The following is a 21,972-nucleotide window of genomic DNA, read 5'->3' as shown; positions in this document are numbered from 1 at the left end:
GAAGCGCACGCTTTCGCCCATATCACGTGACTTTTGTCCCGTCCGGATGGGTAACATTTTATTTCATGCAGGCTGTAGCATGTAGATAAAAAGGTCTAGAAAGGTGTCCAGAGATCTCGCGAGTTTTCAAAGGGCCCCTTCCCGGCTCAGAAAATGCGGTATGCGTCCCGCCCGTCCCGCCGCTCGGTATGCACTGCAGCAGTAGAGCGGTCAAGCCAAGCCAAGCCAAGCCAATAGAAGGAAGGCTGTCGTGAAAGTTTGGACGGCTGCTGTAGTAGCAGTAGCTGTGACAGCTGTGGTGCGTGCTATCGAGAAGTGGTGCAACTGGTATCTTGTGTATGGTATGTTCCTCCGCAGCAAGCAGATAACCTAATCGCATTACATTGTTTTTTACACTATTGATTGGTGTAGTGCTCCACCTCTAATTCAGCAATGGCGGCGCCAGCGGACGCGGAGATGGTCGCGGCAGTCGAGCAGCTGAACGTTGGCACCAGCCAACAGGCGACTGTCGTCTGCGGGGAGGCTTCCGAGTCGGACGACGAGGATCTCAGCGTTGCCACCACAACGGTCGCCAGCGACATGAGTGTTTCGTCTGTCCCCGAGAGCGTCACGTCGAGTGAGCGCAGGTCCTCGGAGCCTGGCCAGCACAGGACGCTGCTGCACCGAAAGCTCCGCGAACGTAACGGTAGCTTGTGGCGGAACTGCATCGAAATGGTGCGCCAGCCGTACCAGAACGCTGTCCGCGAGCTTGGTGGAATTTCTCAGAACCTTGTGCGCTCCCAGCAACTCCTACAGGAAGTTTCGGCCTCCCTCAGAAAACTGACGAACGAGCTCTTCCAGATTGAAGACAAAATCGACACAATACAACACTGCAATGCCATTCCGGAAATAACAATACCGTCGTCAAATCTTGGAGCGTCGCCGGAATGCCATTGATGTTATTCTCTCGCCGGCACCGTAATAACCCTTTCAGATGTCAGTGTCAGACGAATGCCAAGGATTTTGCTTCCTTTACACTGCCCGAGTTGCGATGTACTCGCTGCACGCAGGAATGCATGCAGCCATTTTTTCGGGCTTAATGTTTCATGCCAGGGTTGCTTTTGCTGAATGTTGGGCTCACAAACCACATACACATATGTGGCACGCCTGCAGCTGCTGTGCTTATGACACTCATTAATGACTCTTGCTAATCTGCTGAGAAAAAAAAAACTCCAGCAGCATTTGGCTTATCAGCTGTTGCCACAAAAAAAAAAAAAAACTTTCTGCAAGGCTACTGAAAACTGCAGCAAAAATTGGGGCAAATTGTGCCATCTGTAAAAAACGTCAAGATAGCAACCACCAGGATGTCACTACAGAGAAGCCTGTACCACTTCTTGTGCAGGGATGGTTGGCGGTTATTGATGAAAGCACAGGAAGTCGTCTCTGCTCACACCAGTGCTTGTGAATTACTTTCATTTGTGCTAATAATTCTATGTTCACACGAGCTATAGTGTGTACCTCTTGCAGCTGAGTTGTGTCTAGATTGTGTCTACACATGGAAGCAGTGTGAATCCGTTACGCCTCTCACAGTAAAATCAGCATTCTTTTGCCATATTTCTGCACTAATAAAGTGGGCACTTCCCAAGTTTTTTTTTTTTTTTCTCTAATCCACTGACCCTAAAGTGCTTTATTAAAGAAACTAAGCTACTGCATGTGAAAAATAGTGCCCATGTGAATATGACTGCTCAGCATTGAAAATAATTACAAATGCTGGATTTGGCTCTCTCAGCAGGTTATCCACAAATAGCCTTGAAGAGCACACATGCCACTTTTTCTATACTTTGAATTAGTTTACCATTGATCAAAGAGAAAAAAAATGCAACAGCAATGTTTAGCCCATTTTTTTTTTTTAGTTGGGATGACAGCGTCTAAGTTAAGTCATTGCATCACTGCACCTATTTCCAAGTCATTGTAACAGTACGTACTCTAAAGATTCTTCTGAAGATTAAGAAGAGTGTGGTACAGCAGTCAGTTGCAAAAGGTATTCCATTACTGTGTGGCAAACTGTTGTGCAAAGGCACACTTGTGTTTGTTATTCTATGCAGCACTTTTGCACTTATGTGCAGTAGTCATACCTTGTGCCTTTTAGTATTCAATATTTTTATGCAGAAACAAGAAGGTAGATATGAGGTTAATGTCCCAAAACTGCAAATAGGCTATGGGGATGCCACAGTAGAGGGCTTGGGACATGGTTTAGCCACCTGCAACTCTCTTATGTGCACCAACATAGTACACATTTTGCCTCCAGCCCTCCACTGAAATGCAACTGCTGTGGTAAGGAATTCATCCCATGGCCAATTGTTTGCAGCCAAACGCTATAGCCACTGGATCACCACAGCAGGCTTAGTGGCTATAACTTGGCAATACCAGTCGTTGGGCGAGTTGGTGTTCACAGTGAATCATACTAACAGCTCTGTGCTGTGTCTCTTCTTCTCTGTCCCGTGTGTCGCACTGTTATTATGGATGTATAACTTGGCATGTTCTTCAGTTACAGTCTGAAGGTTTCTACTGTGTTAGGTTGTGCCTCTTATGCTCCCGTGCACTCCACGCCCAACTTGCACCACGAGAGGAAAGCATGTAACAATTATTAAAATCTTTTAATTGATTGTACAAGATCAACAGTTTAAATACAGATGTTTTTGTACGCAGTTTCCATGAACACATCTTTGGCTGAGCAAGACTAGCATCACAGTTGGCACACACAAACATATGGGACAACACTATTGAGCTGTGTGTTGACGTCATTAAAAGCACAGAACATGCATCAATAGTACCAGTGCATGTAGTCGAATGCCAGACATGTTTGGGTTGGCAGTGCTGCAAGCTTATGTACAGTCTTGGTAGCCTTAGATACTCCTGTATTTTGCATAGCTGGGCGACTGGAACGCATGGCACCATGTGCTGTAAGGCAGCTGCTTAAAGGGACACTGAGGACAAGAAGTTGCCCTGTATCGACAGATTACCACGTTCTAATGACAAAGAGACCATTACTGCCAAAAATGAAGCTGCTATAAGCTAGAAAGACAAAGACACTGGTGCCAACCTAACTGGCCTAACTGGACAAGTAAAATGGGTGCGTTGATTGCTTTTTCATCTTTTACACGGACCACAGAGGCTATGCTACACTGCCATTCACTTCAAAACGGTGGCAATCCATCCTTCTCGATAAGGACGTCGCGAGTTTGAACAGACTGGTGGGCAGATTTTTAAATCCGATTTTTTCGGCGATAAAAGTGTCTTCTACTGCTGGGCAAACGTCAACATACCCAGAAAGGGCCAGACAGTGAATTTTTACTGAGAACAATACTGAATGGAGTAGTCCTCAGCGTCCCTTTAAGTGTTACTACCAATGTGTGAGGGAACTTGGGCTTGAGGGAACTTGTCAGTATTGACTAGGGTGTTTTACAAAGCTGGACGAAGCAACTGATGGGCCTTCAGCCTTTCAACAATTCTCTGAACAGCCTTGAAACTGTAGTCCTTTGTTAGAGACTGGCCTTCAAAATGTTTATAAACCACTCTTGCAAGGCTTATGGTAGTGATTCCAGGTACTTGAAAGCCATTAGAACGGATGCTAAGCAGTACCCTTCTTCTCCAAGCATGTACCTGCAAGAAAAACAAATTTTAGCCACAAGCATATAATGCTATGGTTGCACCTTTGAGAAAGACATTGCATTCAAGCATGACTGCAACACAGATGTGTGAAGCTGCGAAAACTGTTTCAGTATAAATGCGTGGAATTTCAACAGCTAAATTCCCATACTGGAGTCTAGCATCCACAAAATTCAATGCATAAACTTCACCCGTGCACTTACAGAAATTTTTAGGAGGAAGGCAGCTTTCTTTTCAAGAATGCAGCATATTTGTATGTGGCAGTTCACTGTGCTGCATCCTTGCATGAAGCAATGCTGGGCTGGCACGCCTCATGTGTGCCTCAAATTAAAAGTTTGTTTTTTTTATGGTCTTATGGGGCTTAATGTCCCACAGTGTCTCAGGCTATAAGGGATACTGCCGTAGTGGAGGGCTCCGGATAATTTCGACCACCTGGGGTTCTTTTAAAGTTAAAAGTGATCCTAAGACCAGCTTGGGATCTTGAGACTTGTTTCGCACAATAAATGACGAGGATGTCACACATCAGCAGTCTAACTTAAGCCTGTACGCTTTGCTAATTGCAAGATGCTCATCATAAGGGAACAAAATAATCACCTCCTCTGTGACAACAGAACGCAAAGAACATAATTCAAGGGCACTTTGTTTACCTAAAGCGCGGTGAGGCGAAAGCCTTAGGCGCAGTGTTGCTGCTTGTGTCACTGATGTGTTGTTAAGATGTAAAGCTTCGCCTCTAAGAGTGAAACGCGACAGCGTCTTGCAACGCTGCCAGGGAGTCCATAGAACGCCATCGCCCGTACGGTTCTACGCCTTGCTCGTCGGCAAATTGGTTTTTGAGGAAAGGAAATGTATCTGTCTCGCATATCTCGGTGGACCCCTGAACCTCGCCGTAACGGGAAGGGAGGAAGATGGAAGTGAACGAAGACAGCGTATTCACTAGACGCGCCTTTGTTCATTCCAAACCATCGAGCTGGCATGGCGGAGTGGTTAGCATACTCGACTCGCACTCTGGAGACCGGGGTTCGATTCCCGAACTCGACCAATTTCCTTAGCGGTTTTATTTATTTATCTGGCCTGACTAGAAAGGTTAATTAAGCTAATTGGGTAATTAAGCAATGTAGTAAACTCATTCCCACTTACTTGGAGCATCACTATACGATCCCTTTAATTGGTTGCATGGTTACTTGCCAAAGTACAATTGGCCGCGTTTGAAATTCGCGCACTGTGACGTCACGACCGTTTAGACCAATTGAAAAGAGTGACATTTCTGTCGACAACATCTGCTTACAACGATGAGGCATTAAAGGCTTCCGCCTTAAAATACAGAAAAGACAAGGCCATTGATGAGCACTGTGGTCTCCTCTGTAGTTGACGTTACCCTGTATTAGCACCAGCCTGAGCCATTTCTGAGGCAACATTCACTGTTGCAGCAGCCTCATAGAGCCAGCAGATGATGGACAACATTCGAGAGGACCTGTTTTTTGATACACTCAGGCTCTTGAAAGCTCGAACAAGACATAAGGCATGGTTACAACAGTAATAGATCTGGGCCCCATACTTCCTAAGGTTCAAGAATGAGGAAAAGTGGACAGCCTAATCTGCACACAGACATCTCTGATGGGAAGACTGGATTAGCTACTGCAGAGATTAAAGGGAGACTGAAGCACTTTTTTTGAAAATCGGGCTGGCAGCGGCATCCTATAGTTTTTCATGCTGTATACTGGAATATCGCATCCAAATAAGGCAAAAACAAGCGCAAATTGCCTTTTTTAGCCGAAATATGCGTCCTGCGCCGCGGGGCACGCCGCGCGGCGCGCCGCCGCCCGTGATTGGTCAAGAGAGGTCGTGACGACACTTTGAGGACTGGAGAAGCTGCCGATGCGGATCCGGCGCTGCGTTGAGTGCAGATCGCAGCTTTCCGTGTCGTTGTAAGAGCGAATACGGCGACTATTTTTTTTACTGACCTCCGAAGAAAAGGATACTACAGTTTCCTCATTCCACGTATCGCCTGAAACCAAAAAAGACACAAGAAAAAAATTCTACGCCTAGCACAAGCATACGCCAGCGTCAAAGACGCGATGCAGACCATGCGTAAAAGGTGCCAGCACAACCTCGGCTCGTATTCTCGGAAAGGAAGGGGCGCGAACAATACTCAAGTTAATTACCACCACCGGACGCCTCCTGGCTCGCCCGGAAGAGCTTCATCCTAAAGAAAAGGCCCAAAGTACTGTGTACAAAAAATCCTGTTGTCAGTACATGAAGTTGCAGGTTGGGGCAAGAAAGTATTTCAAAGAAACAGTGAAGGAGCACAAAATTGGTGTCAAAATTAGCGAAGCGCAGTGGGCAAGCACTGCGAGGCATGTGACCACAAGATAGTGACGCAATCATTGTGCGCTGGAAACCAATACGTGCACAAGGCTGCTGCTTCACTCGTGGCGCGTTCAGCAGACACCAGAAAATATTAATCGCTGCCTCGGAAATGTTCGCCCTTCCTAGATTTGCAGTTTAGGTTCAGTGATGTAGTTGCCAACTATATGTGTGTTTAAAAGCCAAGCTAGCTGCAACTCGCCCGCTGCCACAACTTGATGAAGAAACCGAGTAAGGTTGCGGTGTTTTTTTTTTGCAAAAACTCGGTTGGCATTCATTTCTCTCATAAATTTGCATCCGAAATCAACGTCGAACGCTTTCATTTTAATTGCTTAGCTACGATTAAACGAGATGCGGCATATGAACAGCTTCGATGCTTGCTTGCTTGCTTGGGCACGTCGAACCGAGTATAAAATCACTAACCGAGCCTTGCTGAGCACGTCTCAGGTGGTCTGGCCCCACTTATAAGCTGAGGAGAGCGACACATGCTTAAGCGTCTATAAGGTTTCCTCAGGGGCTAAGTGAGCATGTTTCTACTTTTAAAAGAGGCGCTTCTTCGGAATGGTGACACGCGTCTCATGCGCGAGAAAATCGAAGGAACTGTGTCATGGTTCAGCTGTGCTTTGTCGGCAGAAATCTGCAGAGGTCACATTAGGGACAAGCTCTGCATGTAGCCGCTCTTACGAAAGTGCTTCGAGCAGAATATGCTTGCTTTGGTCAACTTGAATTCTTCGTCACAGCAGCGAGCGCTTGCGCTGCGAGCTTATGATCTTGCTACAAACAGTGGAAGACGACACAGCCTCGGCCGTATTTGTTCATGGACACGAACGCAGAGTAGTACCTCGTGTTGAATCTGATTACCAAGGTCGGCTGACACGCTTTGTCCGTCACAACGCACGCAGCACGAGAAACAACGCGCGCTGAAAGCTCGCTCGGGTGCGCCGAAGTATCCCCGGCTCCTCAACGTGACGTCACGATGGCCGGCATGGACGAGGTTTCCCTCCGCTGTTCTCCTCTCCTACGCTCGCGCGGGGCGCGGGAGGTTTGAACATCGCGTTTTTAATTGGTGATTGCGCCACTCTTTTAGCCAAAATCGAAAAAATAATTTCACAGAAGTGATCAGCAATGACACTACTTCAAAACCCTAAAAAATTAGCTGATTCGAAAACCGCCTCAGTCTCCCTTTAAGCCAGCGTCGGCGGCCATCAGAAGGCTATAGAGGGCTCTGCTAAACAAACACTACGAAAACTTTGCTGAGATAATGACAATTTCATCCTGGGCAGCACACTCGCCAAGAGTTGGTTGGTGTCGCAGAGATATGGCACCACAAATTCTGGACCATATAAAACTGTTTGTCGTATAGCACATACACAATGAGCTTGACGCCAATACAAGGATTTTTGCCTCTTTACTTAAGGCAGAATATTACTCTGAAACTTAAAACTACATGAATCCAACATTTGTTAACAATCTATCCAGTTTCAAATTAGCATTTGAAGGACACTAGAGCTTACCTAGAATCCAAAATTTGCTCAAGTGCAAGGTACTCAGAGTATAGCTGTGGTAGCTTTGATTGAACCAGGATATAACTTAATGCAGGAATGAGGTCATCGGCTCCTCTGCAAATATACAAAAAAAACAATGTGCAAGGACAGCTTTACAGGAATTCAAGTACCCATCGCTCTGCCTTTCACACACAACTACTCAATAGTTTGCAGTGCAGACCCCACTATTTTGGTTACAACCATGCAAGAGACTGCATGCACAATGCACTGCCACCACTAGGCATTGTTGGGGAAAAAATGCAAAAAAAAAAAAATGAAAAGACACACACGAGCGTTCACCAGCAACAGGATGCATTTATTGCATGAGCGCATTAAATACATGTGAAGCGGCAGGCACTGAAGCAAAACAAAAGCCACTCAGCTGTTAAGAGACTCAGTGCGTACAAACGGTTTGGTTTATGAGGTTTAACGTCCCAAAGCGACTCCCAAAGGCATGCCGTCAGTACGTACAAATAATCAAGATCAAATTTAGATAGAACCTTAAGGCAAATTCTATATGGTATGAAAAAGATGGGTTGTTTCTTCCACTGCACTCATTTCACAAATTTTGTAGTATTAAAAAAAACAGTAAGAGCCAAATCTCAATTAAATTTAGCCAAGAAAATATTTTTTAACACTACACCTATTACAGCTAACATGCCACTCGCATATATACAAAGTAATACCACCACCACATGCGCACTTCTGGTCCTGACTGAAGTTGATTTCAAGCACACAAGACACGGAGCACTGCTATACGGTTCCCATTTAGTCCTCTGAAACAATATTAAACGCGTACAGTGCGTCTTATTCCTCCCCCACTATGTGCCCCTCAGTATGTTTCACCAAGTAGCCCAAACCACTACCATTATTGATCAATGAGTTGACCTGCTGCGTACCAGGCGGCACAGCATTCACCACAGTTTAAGTTGTAGCAAACAAATGAGCTTGTAATGCAATATGCCAAGCCATGCTCACCAATACAATAAGGTATTTTGAAAATGTACATCTTTATGTGCAAAATTTTTCAGTAAGCCTTATATTCAGTTTGAATTTGAATGTTTTCAGAGTGTGAGGGGAGCAGTGGCAGCTCCCTGATCCAGGTCAAAAGACAATTTCGATTTGGGAGCTAGCTTAGTGTGAAGCAAGGCCAGGCTCAACTGTGACTTAAATTAACCATGTAGCAACATTGGATCTGCACTGAGGTCAATCCTAGTTGACTTAATTAGGATTCAAAGTGCCTATGTGACAGCAGTATACTGCAGTATGCATTCAAGACAATGTAAAAAAAATCAGCTTTCATTTATACACCTCAGTTTCCCTCCCATTTGGACTCAAATTATCTTTAAATGAAAAAAAATTTCAGAGAAAGCACAATACCTACACAATGCTTTGTTCAACTAATTTAGCAGCAGCCTGAAAAAAGTTCATATTAGTGGGAGAAAATGAAAAAAAAAAAAAAAAGCTGAAGCTGCGCCTAGATTATGAGGGATGAGCACAGGACATCATGTTGATTTCAAGCACTTGGAGTGTTCATTGAAGCGTTAGCTTATTTCCATTTTTGCATTTCAGCCTCCTTGAACCCACAAACATTTCAGCGAAATGCCAGAGCCAGTGAGCCAATGCGGTGGGTATGAAGAGTAGCCACGAAGGGCAACACCTAGTGCAGAGTGAGCAGTGTGATGGGAACAGAAGCTCCTTGGCTTACTGTTTTAAACCAGCCCAGGTAATGCATTGCCTATGCCTGTGTTGCTTCGAGCATAGTGGCAATGTCAAGAGGAGAGAGAAAGTTGCAAAGACACAAGGTTACAGCAGATTTGGAAACTGGTAGTATAGCAACTCCTTATTACATGCTTTGAGAGGTCAGGATAAAGCAAGGATCAGAAGTAATGCAACACGATGCATTGTAGCAAAAACGCAATTAAAAGTATGGTGGTTAGTGTGGGTAATAACTTCTGTGCGAGTGGAGTGCTACTAGAAAAGTCAAAAGGTGAAAGTGCATGCACACACACACATACACACTCAACACACATCTGAGTGTGCGCAACATCTGCTTCTACCACTGTTCATCTAGGTCGTGCTCCATTTTTACATCATGGATTCTGAATCACAAGTAAAATGTACTGCACTGCTTGTACTCTGATGATTTGTCCACATAACAGATTTAGAGACTAATTACCCAGCTTTTATGACATATCTTCACTTGCAAGAAGTTCTGTGCACACCAACTATGTAACATAACTTGCTCCCTCTTTCATATGCACACATGCACACACAATAAATTTAGATTAGCAAGATTTACAGACGACTTACATCAGCTTCTTTTCGTGGTCATCTTCACTTGCAAGAGGCTCTGTGCAAATCAACCGAGTGATGTGAACTAGGAAAAGAACATAAAAAGTAAACAGACTACCAATGAGAATAGCACAGGAGTTGTCATGATTAAGCATTTATATGACAAAGGGCACCTTTTCTAATGAAATCAACAGTCTTCAGTTTACAGTGAAGACTCATGTCATTAGCATCTTCTAGTATACACTAGCAGTTAACATGACTAATTAACAACTTTTTCAGGAATTCACCTAATGGTTGAGATGTCAATTACAAAGTTGTAGTGAACATGGCAAAACCCTCAGTTGAAACCTCCATAAATAAATAAGCTCTTTATGATATGATCTCATTTGATCCAAATTTCTTAACAAAACCTGAGCAGCACAAAAACAGGATGGAGAAAAAACAACACACTGCCGTGCTAGCATGTACCATTCAACCTGCATCAACACTAAGTGTTAAGTAGCGTACCGAGCACACGCAGCTTGTGACTGGGGCCAAGACGAGGCACAGTGCGGAGCATGCCCACAGCCTCACCCAGGGCAGGGCTTCGACTCAGGCACGGTGAAACGTGCATCTCCTGGGCTGAGGCCGAGGCCAGCTGGCTCATCACCGTTGCCACACGCTGTTCACCCGAGAGGTTTTCCAACCTGCAAGCATGCAACAACAGTTTGATGCAGCGGCTACAATGATGAGGGCCTTGCAAAACTGCACCAGCAAGACCCGAAAACTTTTCAATTCTGACATGAGATAGTTAGGTGGTCAAATTAATTGCTAGTTGGCCAGCACCCCATCCCCAGTTCTTGAAAGAAATTTTCCAAGCTCATCAACCTACAGTTTTCAACATGGGTACAGAGCATTTCAGGAGTTTTACGAAGTTTTCAAGGTTGCAAGGTTCCAGTTTTTGTGTCAGCACCTGTACTCTGCACAAAATAGCAACCCTAGTCTCTCCAGAGTCTACCATTGTACACAGGTATTGCAACTACCAAAACATGCTTTCCTGAAGCTTCATTGAATAGGTGTGGCAGCAGTAATCCGCAATTGCTTCACAACAAACTCATTGCTAGAGGTGTTCAAAATAAAAGTTCTACCAGAGCATTGTGGCTTCTTTGACTATTTTTATCTGGACTGTTCTCTTCTCATTTGCAATGTACATCCCCGAGTGTTCATTAGAAACATGCAGAATTTGGGCAAGTAGCTTGATTTTAAAATAACCAAAGTATGAAAGGCAAACAAGGTCACAGAGAAAGCAGAAATACAACACACTTTGCCAGGAAAGCCAGCACCACTCCGTTTGTGCTTTGCTCAAACAAAGTGCAGCTCTTTGCTGCTGTTTGGTCTTGTCTTACACGCTGCAATTACTTTGATATAGCAACAGTCCAGCATTTTCAGCAAGAACCAAATTAGCATGCCAAACATGTATTCACAAATACAGTTTTAATCCACCTTTTTCACAAGATGTGGTGCCCTCCGGGGGTGTGTGTGAAATTTGTCCGAAAACAAACATGCATGGTCACCACAGGTGTGATCCACTTGCACAAGGTGCCAATTGCATGTGTGAAGTGGGAGGTTTGTGCTTGACAGCTGCCGCCATCTATCGCTTGCAGCTGACATCAGCACAAACTGCACACGCACACCAGAACCTGGCGGTTGGTATTCGACCAGTGCAACTTGGGAGAGGGCACACAGGAAGCAGCGCAGGTGCACAGAGCGGCCGTGTGGAAAGGGCGGATTGAAAACCAAATTTATGAAAATAGTGTCTCACTGTAGTTCCTCATGCTCTGAACACCACTGCTAGAGTTAGCTAACAAAACCATGGCAGCCAGTCACTTGGGTACTCGCCAGGTATCACCTCTAGAGATGAGATTAGGCAAATTTTAAAAAGAAAATGCCTTTAATTGCAAACAAGTGTGAATATCACAAGCAAGTACCACATAATGAAAGGTATAATAGAGCAAAAGCACCTTTTTTTTTTTGGAGCAGTTCTTGCGTTGAACCATCCATAAAATAAATGCAGTCACACCAGCCTAGCCCAGAGAAATTGAAAACTGTCCCTGGAATGCAAGCCGAGTATAACGAATGTCATGCTACGCAACTAGCCCCTATATAATTGCAATAACTCAGGCTAGAAATATATCTTCTTGATGTTCCTTTCAGAACAGGACCTGTAAAGGCCACATGATAATAATAATTTACAACTGATGCTCACCCCACACAACAACATGCAGTTTAAAGCCGCACCTGACGGTTGCCAAAAGATGTGGCCACAGTGGCCAGGTGAAGTGGTCCTCTAGTACGCTGTAACAAACTTCTTGAGCCTCAGGGTCTTTTAGTGGCTCAAATGTCAGCCCCAGCAAAAAGAGTGCAGCTTGGAGAACACTCTCCACACGAGCACAGGCCACAGATCGGTTGCTACTGCCACTTGTAGGCTCCCTGGGTGCTGCCATGGCTTCCACCAGATGATTCGTGTTGTCCAGAGCTTCGCCTATTTCTCGTTGCAAGGCCACACGCTCCTTAGCCAGCCACTGGCTCAAGGGATGCTTGGAGTCTCTGCAAGCAGAAGCCAATGCTGCATGTATTTTACCTATCAAAGCAAAGCATATAGCAATTATGTTTACAGCAACTACAAGTACTTGTGTAAAATCCAGCCACTGGAGTTGATATCAGGAAACCTTCCCAGGAAACTAGTGCATGCAGAAATAATGTAATAGGTGGGTAAGCTGGTGAAGGTTCAGTATTAACAACAGTGCAAGAAGGGCACGAGTGACACAATTGAAAAAGAGAAGGGACAAGCGCTGTTGAAATGTGCCTGATGCCACCTATCGGGCCACAAGAGCTTTGCTGTCCTTCGGCTGTGTCCCTCTGAAGGTTCCACGAAACCACAGACAGCCAGCACATCAGCTGAGATGAGCCCTTGGCTCAGGTGCCAGGGCAGAGATCTTGCTTTGCAGAAACACTCTGCAATTATTGACGACTCCCAGAATGGTTAGGTCAAAGTTAGAAAAGCTATACAAGTCCAAAGTACTAGAAAAAAAAAAACTTGCAATAATGCTGATAGTAGGGCAAGTTGGTGAAGGTTCACAACAGTGCTTGTCCAGTCTTTTCTTTGTTTCTGTCGCATCTGCCCACCTTGCGCACTTGTTAATAATGCATCGAGAATGCCATACATGCATGGGTTAAAGGTATCCTCCCGATGGAGAAACCAGAAAAAGAAGCACTCATCATACAACATCTGTGCTTCACTTACCCAAGAATGTGCATCACAATATGTCTGGCAGCTTTTGGATTCTTTGGGTGAGATTCCAGCATATCTTGAAGAGCTGATGGCCACTCCTGGTGAAAAGGTAAGAAAGGCTTAGAAATGCTGAACAGTTTACGAACCTACAAAAAAGAAAAAGTGGTTTATTTCAATGCCTTTTTATTGAGCTAGCACATGCCAAACCAAGCAGCAATTTTCTTTTTTTTCATTCTGCCCTAAGCAGCTATATTTTCCTAGATCACCCACTTACAGGATTTCAGCAATAAGACTTACCACTTTTGTAGACATAAATAAAAACCTTCCAGCAGAGTAAGCCTGCAGAGGCAAGGCACCATTTCTTGTCTACTTAAGTCAGATGGACGCTTGCCCACATGGTGATGCAACTGCAGCATGCCATGGCACACGCAACTGCAATGACACATCATGACATAAAAGTCGAAGTGAGATGGGCAGCCCGTGTGTTGCTTCTGCAGGCTTATTCCACAAGCTACTTAATTCTATATCTACAAAACGGTCTGCCAAGAGAATCAGTAGCAGTTAATATTTATCCTTAGCCATGAAAATCTCAGGAAAGGTGCAACCACTGAAGTGTGCTCTACCCTCTGTGTCTCACAGCTAGTTGTGCATGCAGTGACACCATTTAAAATTGCACAAAACAGGACACGCAAGATGTTTAAAAAGTTTTAAATGTTTTAGATGACCAATAAACACACGAGAAGATGTAGCGCAAAGACAGAGGCAAAAGCTCACACGCTTGCTTTCATATTGAAGAATTCTGGCAAAAAGCTCTTGCTGTCGCTTCTCTTCTGCCGTGACACACTCCCCAGAGCCCTGCAGTTTCCTGTATAACAAAAACAATGCACTGAGAAGCCCTGTGCACAACCACCAGGATTAAAGAGACAGCAGCTCACCTTGCAGCCATTTCAGCTGTCTTCTTCTCTTGCTCTTGAAGGTCCTTCAGGTACTACGTAAAAAAAAAGTCACAATTCACTCTGTGCACATGTTCTTCACAGAGGCACGTGGACAAATCCCATGCAGCTCCAGCCACCGCAGCTTTCTGTGCCAAGCTCTTGACCCCCACTGGCAAGAGAGTAACAGCAGAGGGTCACGGCAGCTGATAGCACTGGAGCTTATCAGTGTGTGTTTTTCTATTTTTATTGACACAGACAAGCAATGAAAGGGGAATACAGCAGATAGTGTCTTCCTTCTTCTTTGCCAACTGCAACTTGAGGAAGAGCCTGTTATCCTGGTTTGCTGATTAATCAAGTAATAAGGCCAATCTCTCAGACTGATGACGTCAAAAACTAGACTACATTTTCTTTGTAACTGCAGCTTGGAAGATACACACAGCAGATATACTTGACTGTGTAAACAGAACGCAAGGTTATCATGACCACTGATGCACTCACCTTGGCCTGCTTTTTCCTGCCTTCCATTAGGTTATCCATAAGCCGGCGCTGAAGTTCGAGACGCTGGAAAATGAGAACAAAAATCACCAAGAGGTTTTTTACTAGTCTTTTTGTAGAAACTGCATGTATCAATAGAATTACTGCCTACTAGTATTTAAGTCCAAGAAGAAAACAACACCCCTGCTATGGCGAAAAGCTTTAATAAGCCTACATGCACTCCCACCCCCTCCCTTAATAAACACATCCACGACACAATAGCATATCTGGCATTCATCAGCACTTAGCAAGATGACCAAACAAAGAAAACCAATTTGCTGTGTATTTTTCTTTGCTCATTTTAATAACTTGGTAAAAATAAGCATTTTCGAAGTACCTTCTGCAGTAAGGAAATTATTTTGACACACATACTACAATTGATTAGCCCCACTTGCATAGCCATGAATAAGCTTCTTCCCAAAATGAGATATACATGAAATAGTGTTATGGTGATTTTTGATATCATATTCAGGGTGTGCTGGGTAACATAAGTAATGGATTTAAAAAGAAAAACCGCACATGTGCAACAAATGGCATTCATTAACTAAAAAGGTTGGGTTAACCGCAAACGCACAGCCAGGTCAAGAACCAAACAATACCAGATTTTGTTTGGCCATTGGGTCCACAGCTCTTTGAATAAGAGCCTGGTAACGCCGGCACACAGCTGTGTTTTCTTGCTCCATCTGCTCCATGGGAGACAACACCCTCCTGCATGCACAAAGGGAAAGTGGTTTTATGATGCTGCCTTTGTGCAGTACTGTGCTACAATCTAACCAAATCATCTTAAATATTTCTATTTGCATTTTAACATACAGTGCAGCATACGATAGGCATTTTGGACACAACCTGCAGAAACAAATGCACAATCAATGAAAGCAGCACCTAGAAGTATTTCCAGAAGGAAATTGCTCAGAATTCCTTGTGCATTACACAGCGTTGAATACTACTCCACCAATATGCAACAAACTTCAGACTCATGAAGCAAACACATGCACATTATGCCCAAAAATGTCTCCCGTGAACCATGAAGCAGGGGTTCAAGACTGGTGCGTGAATAAAACAGAAGTGGCATCGCCGGCTGTTGACATGCACAACGAAGGGCATTTTTCATTTCATAACCAGCCAATTAAGAATAAACCACAGCAGGGTTCTGAAAACTTTTAAGCAGAAAATTTTACAGTCAAACCTCCATATAACGAACGTCATTTTAATCATTAAGCAACACAGTTTTAGAGCGCTAGAACTTATAGTGGCCCTTCCTCGCACCTAGAAGCACGCAGGTGGCAGCGCAATTAATAATAGATCACAAGAGGTTGCCCAGGAAGAGCAGCCTGGGTCTCACAAGCCCCACTGACGACAGCACCTACCATCGCACGACAGTGGCGCATCTCTCAAAGGTGCACTGAAGAGGAATCTGAACCCATCTTTTTGCCGCGGGAACTCAATCTACACGTTCCGAGCATTCTTAGAAACTTCGATTTATTGCCCTGTGTGGCCGATTTCCCTAATTAAATCGAATTAACGTCCGGCTCCCGCCTTTTTTTTTTAATTCTGCCTCGTACGGTGGGCGGAGTCAACCGACGCGGGGAGTGCCTTTCAGCCAGCTCCGTGGGGCCTTTGCTTTCGCTTCATTTTGTTTTTTAGGTTTCCCTGAATAAATAGTTTCATTTGCAGATAATATAACCACAAAATAAGCCCGCAGAAATAAAAATACGCGCGGCCTATTTGCTTCTACGGACTACTACGTATTACTCCGCCGATGGCAGAGCGGCAAGCCGCCACGGGACTGGGTGAAAGGCACTCCCCACGTCGGTCGACTCCGCCCACCGTACGAGGCAGAATTCAAAAAATAAAGGCGGGAGCCGGACGTTAATTCGATTTAATTAGGGAAATCGGCCACACCGGGCAATAAGTCGCAGTTTCTAAGAATGCTAGGAACGTGTAGATCGAGTTCCCGCGGCAAAAAGACGGGCTCAGATTCCTCTTCAGTGTACCTTTAACCGTTGCACCACTGGGACAGAAGTGGTATGAGGGCTTCCAGAATTCTATGAATGTAAAGTAGAGAATGACCAATTCCGCATATACGGGCAATAACCCATTATCGCTTAATGAGCAACATCCATACGTGAACAATGGACCCAAATATAGAAACTGAAGTAAAAAGCGAAGTGCTGGTGCACCTAATTCGCATTTGGCCTAACAATGCAAATCAACCGTTAATTTTTTTTTACATTAAATGAAGTAATTTTACCGCACTTTTGATTTAATCAAGTCCTCGCTCACCGCATGCACATACCAGAAGCCTCCTTGACAAGAAGGTGAACATGAAAGCTTTAGCCGAGCCAGACTGCATTTTACACGCGACCTTTTATGCACAAACGTTGCCAGTCAAGTTCAGTCAGTAGAGCAGAACGTATTGCTGCGCCACCTGTCATACACATATGAAACCCGTGGTGGGCACGCTCCACCACCAGCGATTTGTGTAGTGCATGCCACCTGTCATCGGTGCAGGCACTGCCTGGTGCTAGAGGTTTGATATATGTTTTTTTTTTTTTTTTTGGGGGGGGGGGGTCTCAGTAATTACTTTCGGCTGGAAAAATCCACAGTGCTGGTTTGGACCTTTTTCCCCTCCGTATGTCGCAAAGTGGTCCCTTTTGAACAGTAGTATCAAGGCCAGCCCCCGTTAGCAGGTGCCTGTCGTTCGCATGCTCGTATCATCCACAACGAGTTGAGCGTGTTGTGTTGGGTCTTATGGCACATAGGCAACTCAGGCCATCATGCGCCGAACTCAAGGTATAGGGAAATTTTTTCTGCACAATTTTATATAAACATCTATCGGTGGCGTATAGGGCCTAAAACATTGTTTTGTATTACACAGTCATGAAGGAAGAAGGAAATTTTATGAATGGCTAATATTAAAAGCTTCGAAGAAGGTCGGGTAACCTCAGCAGCCATCCTTGGCTGGGCAAGGATGTTGAGCCTCCCAACCATTAAAACAAAAAACCTCAGCCTTCTTCCCAGGAATGAAAAGGTGGCTGAGGTGTATCAAAAAATGAAGCAAAACAGTGGGTAAAAATTTAGAGTTTGTCGAGGAAACCTGTTTCTCTTAAAAAGCTAAACACATAAGATATGGTTTGGTTTGGTTTAACGTCTGAAAGCAACTCAGGCTATGAGGGACACCGTAGTGAAGGGCTCCGGAAATTTCGACCACTTGGGGTTCTTTAACGTGCACTGACATCGCACAGCCCATGGGCCTCGAGGATTTCGCCTTCATAAAAAGTCGGCCACCGCGGCCGGGATCGAACCCGCGTCTTTCAGGCCAGCAGCCAAGCACCGTAACCACTGAGCCACCGCGGCGGGGCAAACACACAAGATATGTCGACAATTGAAACTTCTCCCAAGAGTAACATTGGGTGTATATATGAATGAGTTCATTATAAAGCTCAGTAAAATAAATTTTCCTTTTGGAAAATTTATTTTCTTTTTAGTTTTTCAACTTCCGTGCATGATAATAAAATGTGATTAACTGTTAGTTCCGTCTGCACATCAAACAGGTTTTTCTTCATTTGTCAACAGAAAGTTGTGTGTGAGGTGTGTGTGGCCTATAAGGAGACGACATAAAATAACTTCAAAGAAATGCTCCTGGTGCAAACATGACTTCTAGTGACCTAAAACTGGCTTTGCTTAGTGTAGTTTGTTGTTTACTTCGTTGTTCCAAGCAGACTGCCATTCTTTTCTTAATTTACGGAGTATGAAGTTCATGCAATCCTTAAAAGGTATATCTGCTTTCTTTATCAGCTTGCCACCAGCTTGAGCAGCACACAAGTCTGCTCTCTCGTTGTCGTTAATTCCGATATGAATTGGTAACCAGCAGAGTTTTATGTTTTGTCCTTGAGGTATGGAGGTTGTTATGTTGTGTATGATGTCACCAAGCAACGAAGCAATTGCATTTTTAGCATGGAGGGCTGTAAGTACACTTAGCGAGTCTGTGTAAATAATGCTGTTTGAGAGGTTCTCGTTTACTATTTTTTCTACGGCTACACTGATGGCATAACTTTCAGCAGTGAAAATGGATGCACACTGTGGAAGCTTTACTAGCATTTCATTTCACTTCCCTTGTACCACTGCGCTTCCAACGTACACATCTGTTTTTGAACCATCTGTGTAAAAAGCTGTAAAAGTACTGTACTATGAAAGTGCCTTCCACACTATGAGCAAAATGTGCAATATTCAAAACGTTCTGAGCAGGTGCAAGATTTCAAAATACCAACATTTAGATGTTATCGCAAACCAGATATTGATCTGGTGCACCAAAATTGACACAGCCACACTGCTATAACCGCATGCACAAGGCCCAAACCTTGCACCATGCGCACAAGGCCACAACAATGCACTCCTGTTTAACATGCGTCATACAGAGGGAGAAAAGAGGTCAGTCAGATTAAAGGTAACTTTTTTAAAAAAGTAAACATGTCACACATCTATATTTAACAATCTGAAACTGCCCAATGAAAATTTTCATCTATCTCTAGTATCAGTTGAATAATATATAACTTCTGCCAATAAATGAGGTTGCCATAAAACTCCAGTTTGAATGAGGCAGCTTTCACTGTCTCCCACTAAGTGCCCCAGTCTCCATCTTTTTTTAACCTTTGACTGATAAGCGTGTTCTAACGGGTACATATAGATTTGTCTCCCACCAACAAAGGAGAAGGATGACAACACCCAAGTCATACCTTGAGCCAAAACATCAACTAAAAATGTACGTTTCAGTGAATAGAGCACACATGTCTCCTCATGCTTCTACGCTTTTCACTGACTTGCTTTTCCTGACAGAGCAAAAATAACTTTTTTGAAAAGAATGCAAGCCACAAATTTTTGTTCATGACTGTACCTTTCAAAATGACATAAAAATCTGCGTAAAATATGTTTTTTTTTTCCAGATTTGAGCATGTCAAATGTGTACCTCGTATTATATGCGGATCCAAACAATTTTTTGCCAAAATCTGCAGTTTCAGTTCCATTATTATCATGCACCATCACCACCAGGCTTCCAGCGAAAGGAAGCGCAACCTAGCGGCGATGTAGGTCGGTAGTTTTGGTTTTGATGCCACGCTGACCTGACCTTGCAACGCCCATAATGATCACACCTCGCATGGTACCGGGACCGTGAAAGCAGCACACCACTGCTTTTAGAAGTAATTGTAGCTGCCGAAAGCATCAGCACCGTGTGAAGCGCTGTTACATGGTCTGGATAAGGTAGGGAGAGCCTGCAGTTACTACCACCGGACACGGGCCTCTCTAGCCACGCTGTGCAATTGGATCGCGGATGCAAGGGCCCGCCTTCTCGAGGAGCTCACCAGCAGTTATTTCAAGAAATGCTGGATATTGAACATGCTTGACGGTACCAAAGATGTGTTTCTATGGAAAGATATCTCGACAAGGGCCTTGTGGAAGACAGCAAACTCGACAACGACAATCACTCAAGCTCAGATTATGGACACTTCCAAAGCGTGCACGCCAGAAATGGTCTGCATATGCTTGCATGCGAGAGTAGGATGCCATACCTCTGAACCTGCCGCTCGCGCTACATGCGTCGTATCCGGCACGCCAGTATACACAAATAATCCGAGGGCATTTGGCTTCCATGACTTCCGGAACATCTTAGAGCTGACTGGCTTCCCTTATTCGCATTATACACAGATGAAAACTTTTTTTGCCGTTTTTGCTATCCCCAAATAACACGTCGTATTATACACGGGTCCGTATAAGATGCGAGTTTTTACTGTAAGCTGTCTGTGACTCCGCCTTTTACTTTTCGCATGACAAGCGCCTCACACAACTAGTTTTGCTATCTCTTCCTCCACTCTTGCAGCTAATTAAATGCTTGCTCCTGGTGACGAGAAAGACATAGTGCAACCTGACCTCGACAAAATATATCAAGAAAGTTGTTGCTGCAAATTTTATCCAATAGGAATTCATGGACCTCGTGGCATAATATAAGGATTACAACAGATTCTTTAGGGATAGATCAAAAGGCCCTGATCATGTCAGCTGCGCTGCCACAAGAGAGACCGTGCGATTGATCAGAAGAATAAACCCAACTGCACCTGTTTTGTCAGCACTACTTTTTGGGTTACTAACAACTGTAAACTATATAGCCCAATGAAAACACAGAAAATCAGTTGTGTTTACTGACTTGCTCAGTTCAGTGTTGGTTCTGAATTCAGTCACTTTTTGGAAGCACCTGCTTGTTACATAGAAAGGTTACTCATGCCCAGAAAAGCAACCTAGTAACTATGTTCTGTTGGGTTCCAAGCCACACTGGAATAGACAGCAACGAAGCCAACCAAGCTACTAGCCCCTCTGTGAATACAGCAGTCAACATAACAACATCCAGGCCAGAGACTACACAGCATCCCTGTGAAAATAAATAAATGTTTGCGGCAAAAAGGGTGTGACTACCAAGCGTTTATGCATTCTTCAGTTACTTTTTTTCATTTCTTTATTCAGTATCGTATGAGCCATAGGGTCATCCTTTTTAATTTTAGCATATTTTCTCAACTCCAGACATAAAAATGATGGTTATATATACAGCCTCTCCACCACTGTACACCTCTTGCCAAGGAGAAGGCTCGTGGGAAGGGGGGGGGGGGGGGGGGGGGCAGCAGGGCAGGGGAGAGAGGAACGAATAAAAAAGAGAGACTGTGCTAATTGCATTTCACTTCCATCCTCCCCAGAGACATTTGGTACAAATGATCAGAAGATGAGAAGATACTAGAGCGAAAGTTTCAGTAAAATGCATGGGATTCAAAAATCTCCCCAAAGTTACCCTTTAAAGCACCCCACTAGTGTCATGCCACACTAAAAACAGCGTGCAAAAGACACCTTTTTGCCTTGGTTTCTGTGAAAGTACTGGATGCTGCCACGGCGAACATAGGATTGGACAGCAGTGCAGCATCGGAAGTGGTATTGGAGTTCAACTGCTGGGGCAACTGGCGGGACAGAATCCGAGGAGCCACAAAAGCCACAGGTGGCAGGCCTGCCCCACCAGGTGTCTCAGGCGTACATGGTGCTTCCAATTCAACAATGGCAGGGGGACACGAATATGTCTCATTGCACTTTTCTTGTTCAGCATAGAACTGGTTCAGTGATGCGCCTGAAAATGAGAAAGATGTTTTGTGTCACCCAAACAGCACTGCCTGCTGACAAGCTACAACTTCAAAAACTTGAAACTAAGAATTACACTACTGAACCACTTAAAGGGGCTCCCTGGCATTTTTTCCCCAAGGCTGTTTCACGCACTACAAAGGGCTGCTCCTTCATTGCCAAAATCAGTGCCAAAGCAATAACTCAAATAGGCATGCACTAATTAGTTATT

The 21,972-nt window shown here is 44.3% G+C and overlaps 2 protein-coding genes across 5 annotated transcripts in view; one reads left to right on the top strand and one right to left on the bottom strand.

Moving 5' to 3' along the window:
* Positions 1–245: 245 nt before the first annotated feature.
* On the top strand, positions 246–2,683 carry Blos3 (Biogenesis of lysosome-related organelles complex 1, subunit 3). Its single transcript, XM_089580523.1, has 2 exons — positions 246–341; positions 431–2,683. The coding sequence occupies exon 2, from the start codon at positions 433–435 to the stop codon at positions 934–936; it is 504 nt and encodes a 167-aa protein (XP_089436649.1). The 5' UTR covers positions 246–341; positions 431–432; the 3' UTR covers positions 937–2,683.
* Positions 2,618–21,972, bottom strand: part of LOC149351240 (VPS9 domain-containing protein 1-like) — a 28,211-nt gene continuing 8,856 nt past the window's right edge. For 3 of the 4 annotated variants that reach the window (XM_089580517.1, XM_089580515.1, XM_089580516.1), the window contains 11 exons: positions 21,480–21,750; positions 15,191–15,299; positions 14,556–14,618; positions 14,058–14,110; positions 13,897–13,987; positions 13,135–13,220; positions 12,129–12,437; positions 10,359–10,537; positions 9,870–9,936; positions 7,527–7,631; positions 2,618–3,642 (listed from right to left, as the gene is read on the bottom strand). In XM_089580517.1, the coding sequence (XP_089436643.1) occupies positions 3,567–3,642; positions 7,527–7,631; positions 9,870–9,936; positions 10,359–10,537; positions 12,129–12,437; positions 13,135–13,220; positions 13,897–13,987; positions 14,058–14,110; positions 14,556–14,618; positions 15,191–15,299; positions 21,480–21,750 (1,409 nt within the window). In that variant the 3' untranslated portion in view covers positions 2,618–3,566. Of the gene's footprint in view, positions 3,643–7,526; positions 7,632–9,869; positions 9,937–10,358; positions 10,538–10,561; positions 11,942–12,096; positions 12,438–13,134; positions 13,221–13,896; positions 13,988–14,057; positions 14,111–14,555; positions 14,619–15,190; positions 15,300–21,479; positions 21,751–21,972 lie in introns of those variants that run through there. The other variant, XM_089580518.1, reaches the window with a different exon arrangement.

Source organism: Amblyomma mixtum, chromosome 3 (genome assembly GCF_055824585.1).
Source record: "Amblyomma mixtum isolate Tamu chromosome 3, ASM5582458v1, whole genome shotgun sequence".
In the NCBI taxonomy this organism is placed as follows: Eukaryota; Metazoa; Arthropoda; class Arachnida; order Ixodida; family Ixodidae; genus Amblyomma; species Amblyomma mixtum.
This window is presented reverse-complemented; position numbering and strand designations above follow the sequence as displayed.

Coding starts and splice junctions, on each gene's coding strand:
- Blos3 (XM_089580523.1), top strand. CDS start 433: ATGGCGGCGCCAGCGGACGCGGAGATGGTCGCGGCAGTCGAGCAGCTG.